Consider the following 7,662-nt stretch of genomic DNA (forward strand, 5'->3'; position numbering starts at 1 on the left):
AAGACATCAACAGGAATGCCGCCTCCCCACCGTTTGAACTCCTTGTCCCTGTCAAATAAACCAGAACAAATGCCCAGAGGCTCTGGCTCCTTTATTGCCACTGCTTGTGATCACCGAGAACCCAGTGCGGCCCCCACAGATACCCCGCGCTTCTTGGGCACTAGCCCCGGATCTCTCTCCCTGGTTTTGCTTCTCTACTCTGTCTCTCCTTGGCCCACACAGCCCGGCTGCCTCCAGGAGGCTCAGCCCCCTTGTTGCTCTGCTCTCTGAACCAGGAGCCCCGGGGGAGAAACTGGCCAAGTGCAGCATTTCCCAGTGGTAAGGAGAGCACTGCTCACCCTGGAGCCCGGAGGACCTGTTCACAGGAGCTAGGTGGAGGTTGGAACCTGGGGCACAGAGTGGGACGCCCCCAAGGGAGAGACTGCTGTCCTCCCCTTAGGCTTGGTGCACCCTCATGCCGTGACCCCCAATCTCTCTGTGAGGTTCACATTACTATGTCTTTACACTGAGACTAACGAGCCCCAGGGAGGTGGGATGACACGCCCCAGGCCACGAGGGAGTGAGAGGATCTGACATGGCTGGAAGAGGGTGTTTCCTTTCAACTTGGTTTTTTCTCACCTCTCTCCATTTACCTGAGACCAGAGGTGCTGACTCCCCAACCTCCTCCTGTCCACTACCCAGCAAAACGACCACTCCTGGGATGGGACCTGAACTGATGCCAGCACCTTCCCTGAACTGAATGGTCCCTCCCTCTCCCCCAAACACTCTTCTTTATGGACTCAGTCTCTTTCATTTTGAGCCAGGGAACGATAAGGGATGGGGGAGTAGGGCTTCATGCTGGTGTTGCTGGGGATGAGTTGGCAGAGGGTGGCTGTGGGTCTTCTCCCCAGTCCTATTTGAACTGATAGAAATTAATCACCAGTGTACAGACTCCTCTGTGTAATCACAACTCCTCTGAAATGATCCTGGGGTAGATCCAGAGTTGGGTCACCTGTGGCCAATTGGGACAGGGAGTCAAATGGGAAGAGGGTTCAGGCAGGCAGGCCATGCACATAGGCAAGTGAGTGGTGTTATGCTATGGTCTAGTGCTTCTTGTTGGGCCATTTAGAGAAGGAGACATCTGAGGAGGAAAGCTCCTTCATCAGACCAGAGCCTCTGATCTACCTTAGAAGTTCTGGATATCTCAGGTTCATCTCCACCTCTTCCAAGAGCTGCCTTTGGACAAGGGGGCTTTAGAAAAGAGATCATGATCAACCACCCACATAAACTTCATCAGAGGTAGGTAGGTGGTAAGGACATGGTCTCAGAGAAATCTGATTTGGTACTTCCTCAGATGGCCTCATTTGCCAAGCATCTTCCAAGGCTGTGCCTAAGCACTTCTGGTAGCTGTTATTAAGAGGGAGGAAATTTCCCTGCTCGGGGCCACCTTGAGAATAACCTCCCACGTTCGTGTCCAGTACTCTCTACCACATGGACACACCATGGGGGGCCAGGTGGACCTCATCCCTCTAAATGGCTCAAGTGCCATGGACCATGAATTTTACTGGAAACAGTTGCTGTGCTCTTTCCTAGTAACTACTGTCCTGACCTGTGTTCCAGAGAGCTCTCTGGACACCCCACCCTTCCCCAGGGAACTCAGAGGCTGCACCCAGAATACTGTGGCTGGAACAAGGGCCCATTTGGTTATGACTCGGTGCTCTGCTTTCTCTGGAAACTAACATCTGTGTGGCCCCCATATTATGTAGAGCAGGGAAGGGGGACCCCCTAGGAGATCTTGAATCTTATGATGTTGGAGGATGAAGCAAATGTGAATTCTCCCAAGATCTCCAAAATCTCAAGTCCCAGCTTGCAGAGAATCAGGGCAGGTCTCATCTGTTTATGATCGAATGCATAGCCCAATGGTTCTCACTGCTTGGGGATATTTCTTCTCTTCCTATGCTGCAGACATGCTCTTTGGTGGGAATCTAGACGGGAAGACTTTAGTTTGGACCAGTATTTTACAACCCTTTTTATCCCACGGCACACTTGAACCAATAGTTCAACTCCCACAGCACACTTAAATTATGTTGATCAAGAAAAAGAGTTTTTTTTTTTTTAATTGCTTACAAATGCATTTGGGGAGAATTTTTAAAATTAAAAAAAAAGAAAAAGAAAGATTTTACTTGCTGTGCTTTGAACTGGTTTCAAAAATAACTTAATTAATGGTCTTTAAAATTTTTCACAGCACACCAGTTGAAAATCACTGGTTTAGATGCACTCCCCTCCTCGTATGCCTGTCTCATTTTCATACTTTGGGCACATCTGATGCTCACAGGTGGATCCATATTGATACTTGCACCAGCAACATGCGTCCCATCCCAACCTCTATTCATCAACAAACCTGGGATACCTACTGCATGAACTATAGGAAGTTATCTGAAATGCAAGGGTTGGGTTTAGATGCTGAGTGTAATATCTACCACTCAAAGTCCATCAGCCTAAATATGATTAAAGTAAGCCTGAGTCCATCAAGGTCAGCCTGGCGCCAGGGAAAGTCCAGAGCCCAGGTCTTTGGTGCTGTCCTGGCCCTAGGATGGGTCTAGATTAGGGTGATCAGACATCCCGCTTTTGGGGGGACAGTCTCGCTTTTTAACAATTTGTCCCGCATCCCGTGGCGTTTTTTAAAAGTCCCGATTTTTGGAAAAAATGCACAACAGGCGGGAGAACAGGAAGGGAATATATGGTTTTCGGCTGCGATGTGGCTATTTCGCCAGAGTATGAGTTTTATATTATTTTTGTTAATTTTATAATGTTAAACTGTAATAATAACAAATAATTGTTGAGAACTGATTATCCAGAACTGCTTATCAAAGTTTGCATTATTGTCAGGCCCTGCCCTGCCAGGTCCCCTGCCCCGCCCCTGCCCCCCCCCATGTTGTCCCGCTTTACAAATTTTAAAATCTGATCACCCTAGTCTAGATCCTGATTCTGTGGGGGCCTTGGGGCTGGCCTGGCATGAGCCTGAAACCAGGGATGCTGGGGCCCAGGGATATTGGGGCTTGTCTTGTGCAGGGGCCTGTTTAGAACCTGGGGTCTCTGGAGTTGTCCCAACGCTGGAGCAGACTGCAGGCAGGCCTGGCACCCAGGTCTGGGGACATCAGCTTATTTGTACTTTCTTTTTTTCTGACAATTAGAAACCTGATTCCAATCATCTACCAGTTAATTCACTTATTTGTTTAATCTCCTATAATGTATATGAAAACTAATTTTAGAATTGTTTGCTGATACCTCCGTGAGAAACAAATGTCCTAGATAACAGCTCTCTGCACAACTGAATGAAAGTTCCCCCACATTAATAAGTGAGAAAAACTTTCTGTTCTGTGAAGCCCATGAGATCTGCCTATCAGATTTAAGGTTACCAGGCAGGACGGTAAAAGTCGGAAGCTTGTGTACATGGCAGAATGAGAACAATTTGGGGGCTTGTCATAAAGGCAATCAAAGCAAATGGGGTAGAGAGGGGGGGGAAAAAAAAGCTAAGCCCACTTGGTGAACGAGTTTATTTGGCAAAGGTTTGCTCCTGCCCAGCCCTGGTTGGAATAGATGGGCTTTTCTAAAAGTAGCAAGTCCATTTCTGAGGCCTTTTAAATTCTTCCAGCCTGCACAGGTGTTGGGGCCGGTGGGGAGTTTGGGTGTGAGACGTCTTCCTAAGGTTATCTGTAAGAGAACTAAGGTTAGATGTTGAAAGGTTAGTGAAAGGCTCGGAAAAACAAGCCTTCAGCCTCAAGCTTGATAACACCCATGTGCACCAGACAATGGGACTACAATTCTTTAATGTAACAGCAGGAGTTCTCTTTTCCTCCTCTTCCCTCTCGCTCCTCTCTACTCTCTTTCTTTTCTTCCCCACTCTCTCCTTATCTCTCTCCCCTCTTTTCTCTTCTCTCCTCTTTTCTCTCCTCCTCAGTGCTGCTCTGCAGCCTCCCTCCCCCCACCAATAAAGACCTTTTGTACAAGCAAGGAAAAAAACCAAACAAACAGGAGTTGCCCACTTCTGAGCAGGCAGGTTGTTGGTCCATTGAACAGAGAAAGGTAGAGAGGCTTTGGGCTTGGCTGAGCCAAACAGCCCATGAAAAGGTCTGATTAGGGAAGCAGAAAAAAAATCTGGACTTAATTTAGGAAACTAGCAAACCATTGAGTAAGATAAAGAGGACGGCATGGATATTGGCTATATAATGAAAGAAGAAATGGGGTCCAATTTGGTGTCTTGGTTTATTTGCCAGGGAATTGTTTTCCAGCTATGGGGGACATTGTCTTTGGCTGTTTTTGTGCCTAGGATTTGAAGTACCTCAGTCTTCTGTTTGGGACAAACAGCTTCTGAGAAGAGAATAAGTTATCAGTGAAGATAACACGTCTAAGCAGATGCCACCAAACTCACATCATTTTCCCAGCAAATGTTTCCACAGTAGGTCCAACAGCACGTGTGATTTGGTTCTTTGCACTTAAAGGTTCTAGAACACGTCTTGGTACATTCTTCCACATTTGGCTGTCCCCAGCATTCTGCAAGTTGTAGTTCACCCTCTAAAATTAAGACTGAATTGATACGGTAAGAAGGAGGACACACGTGAGAAGAGAAGCTCTTCATAAGTTTAAGAGCTCCTCCCAGGGCGGCGCCTGTGGCTCAAGGAGTAGGGCACTGGCCCCATATACTGGGGGTGGCGGGTTCAATCCCGGCCCTGGCCAAAACTGAAAAAAAAAAAAAAAAAAAGAGCTCCTCCCAGAATTTGACCTTCAAAGCCCCACCAAGGAATCTATTTGCCTTAGAAAAAAATTCCCTTTCTGGGCCTCCTTCAGTCCCAGTCATGACATTGTTACTGATCCTATTCCTATTGCACCTTGACTGTCCTCTTTGCCTTCTCGGCTCCCACAGGTTTTAGCAGTGTTGAAGGTTTCTGGGCCCTTTCTAAACATCCCAAAGTTAGGACTCAGTCTACTCCCAGCATTCATGTGCCCTCCTATAAAATCTACACTTCTTAACAGGAGCTCACAGAGCCCGAGGTATCCTCCAGCCTCATTACAAGGCCTATTTCATAGAGTGGGAAGCTAGGCCAGGGAAAGTAAGGAGCAGATCCTCCATCCTTGCTGCCCCTACTTGCTGACCCTTTTTTTCTTTTATAGAGACAGAGTCTCACTTTATCACCCTTGGTAGAGTGCCGTGGCGTCACACAGCTCACAGCAACCTCCAACTCCTGGGCTTAGGCGATTCTCCTGCCTCAGCCTCCCGAGCAGCTGGGACTACAGGCACCTGCCACAACACCCAGCTATCTTTTGTTGCAATTTGACCGGGGTGGGGTTTGAACCCACCACCCTGGATATATGGGGCTGGCTCCCTACCCACTGAGCCACAGGCGCCGCCCTGCTGACCCTGTCTTTAATAACTCATCCTCTCTCCAAATTCTTAATTCTCTCACTTAGTTCTCTTAGCCCATCCATTAATTCTATTTTCTGACCATCTGGCCTCTATCTTTGCCTCACCGAGAACCCATTTCATGCCTCTTTTCTACTTTCTCACATTCCAAAAGATCCTGCCACTAAAACTAAGTATATATATGTATTGAGAAATACCCATTTAGGGAGGGGTCAGTGAGTAGGGTGCTGGCCCCATATACCGAGGGTGGCAGGTTCAAACCTGGCCCCGGCCAAATTGCAACAAAAAAGTAGCCAGGCATTGTGGTGGGTGCCTGTGGTCCCAGCTACTCAGGAGGCTGAGGCAAGAGAATCGCCTAAGCCCAGGAGTTGCAGGTATCTGTGAGCCGTGTGATGCTACAGAACTCTACTGAGGGTGATAAAGTGAGACTCTGTCTCTACAAAAAAAAAAAAAAAAGAAAAGAAAGAAAGAAAAAGAAATACCCATTTGATGTTCATCAAAGAAAGCATAGCTAGAGAACAGAATTTCTAGAAGGATGAAAAAGTCAGATAGCTCCGTATTGACCATCCCACCTTCACAGTTTATAAAATACACATAAAAGTTGGCAGATACTTATTGCTATTTTCAGGGTAGAAAAGGAAGAAGCATGAAAGAACCTCAGCATGAGAACTGCTTGGATCTGTGTGCAAAGTTGTCCTTGGGTGATCCTGCCTGGGAAGGTGAATCTGAGTCCTCTATGGCATCCATGATACGGCCTCTCATGTCCAGGATAAAACATAGCCCCTCTCCCTCGGTCCTGACTCCAACATCACCACCTACTTTCATTGGGTTTCCTCAGGCTTCCCAGCACGAACAGTGGCACCACACAGACGAATGTCATGACCAGAGATATCCATAGCTTCATGATGTTGACCATCTGTCCGAATATCTGTTGTCAGGGAGATGTTTTTCCTTCCTAGTTTCTGCTCAAGGTCAAGAGACGGAAAAGGGAAAGAGAGGCGTGTAGCAAGAGCAAGTGCTTAGGGAATTTCTCCATCAGTTATCTCCTGGTTGTGGCCCACTGCCCGCCCAACAACAGACACACACCTAAGCTGAGCTCTGAGCTCTGAGCTCTGTCAAAAAGTGTCTCTCCGTCTCCCACCTCAAGTTCTCCTCTTGCTGAAAAAATATTTAAATGGGTTGCCTTCCCTTAGTTAAAAGATAATTCAAATTCAGCTTATACAATTCTTAAAACATGAAAAGGCACGAAGACGAAAATGAAATATTGCTAGTAATTCCACCATCTTGGAGAATGCTATTCTCTCCCTCATGTGTGCACGGATATGAAAAAGAATTGCTTCTATAAAACTGAAATCATATCAGGCCTGTTGTTATATAATGACTTATCAAAAAACCATTTTATTGGGTGGCGCCTGTGGCTCAAGAAGTAGGGCACCAGCCCCATATACTGGAGGTGGTGGGTTCAAACCTGGCCCTGGCCAAAAACTGCAACAACAACAACAACAAAAACTGTTTTATTAAGATGTAATAGACAGATAAAAAGCTATACATATTTAATGTATACAATATGACTTTGAAGAAAAGTGTGTACTCATGTAACCATTACCACAGTCTTGGCCATAAAGATATTCATTACCTCCAAAAGTTTCCACCAGCATAATATTAAATCTACCCTCTTAGCAAATACAGGATTGCTAACTATGGGCACTAAGCTATGAAACAGATATCTCAGGTGTATTAATCTTGTGTAACTAAAACTTTATATCTTTTGACTAATGCCTTCCCATATATCCTTCCCCAGATACTATTGTAACCCAGCCCTCTTTCCCCTGTCCACTCCTGTTCCCTACCCTCACCTGTTCCCCCCACCCACCCTTGCCTGTTCCCCCCACCCTCTCCAGCCCATTTCCCTCCTCCTCCCTTCTCCCCCCAGAGTAGACTCCAGGAACAAGGCAAGTCCCTCCTCCCCGCAGGGTGGCTGAGAACATGCTTCCCAGCCACGTTCCCAGGCCCCCTTCTTCCCCCTAGGGTTGCCAAGAACAAGCTTCAGGTACAAGAAAAAAAAGTCCCAAGTTTCACAAAACCCCCAAGTTCTCAGTAGATGAACAATGGTGGAAAACTCACTGAGACTTGATTAATTACTGTTCTATAACCATAACCATTGTGATATGAAATGTATCCATTGTCAACTGAAACTGTATTAATTATTGTTCCATTGCTGTATCTATGACTACTGAGTTGTAACCCCCCTTAACCAGCCA

General features: G+C 46.6%; 1 protein-coding gene across 1 annotated transcript; it reads right to left on the minus strand.

Moving 5' to 3' along the window:
- Window positions 1–4,387: 4,387 nt before the first annotated feature.
- On the minus strand, window positions 4,388–6,317 carry WFDC11 (WAP four-disulfide core domain 11). Its single transcript, XM_003787824.1, has 2 exons — window positions 6,221–6,317; window positions 4,388–4,554 (listed from the first exon to the last, which is right to left on the minus strand). Exons 1-2 carry the CDS (start codon window positions 6,315–6,317, stop codon window positions 4,388–4,390), a joined length of 264 nt encoding a protein of 87 aa, XP_003787872.1.
- Between the last annotated feature and the right edge of the window lie 1,345 nt (window positions 6,318–7,662).

Source organism: Otolemur garnettii, unplaced genomic scaffold (genome assembly GCF_000181295.1).
Source record: "Otolemur garnettii isolate 467f Iridium unplaced genomic scaffold, OtoGar3 scaffold00023, whole genome shotgun sequence".
NCBI lineage: Eukaryota > Metazoa > Chordata > Mammalia > Primates > Galagidae > Otolemur > Otolemur garnettii.

What these genes read in the sequence shown, in the direction of transcription:
- WFDC11 (XM_003787824.1), bottom strand. Translation starts at nt 6,317, where the DNA reads ATGGTCAACATCATGAAGCTATGGATATCTCTGGTCATGACATTCGTC. An exon ending in CCTGAGGAAACCCAATGAAA is followed by an intron (nt 4,555 to 6,220) that starts GTAGGTGGTGAT and finishes TCTTAATTTTAG; the next exon opens with AGGGTGAACTACAACTTGCA.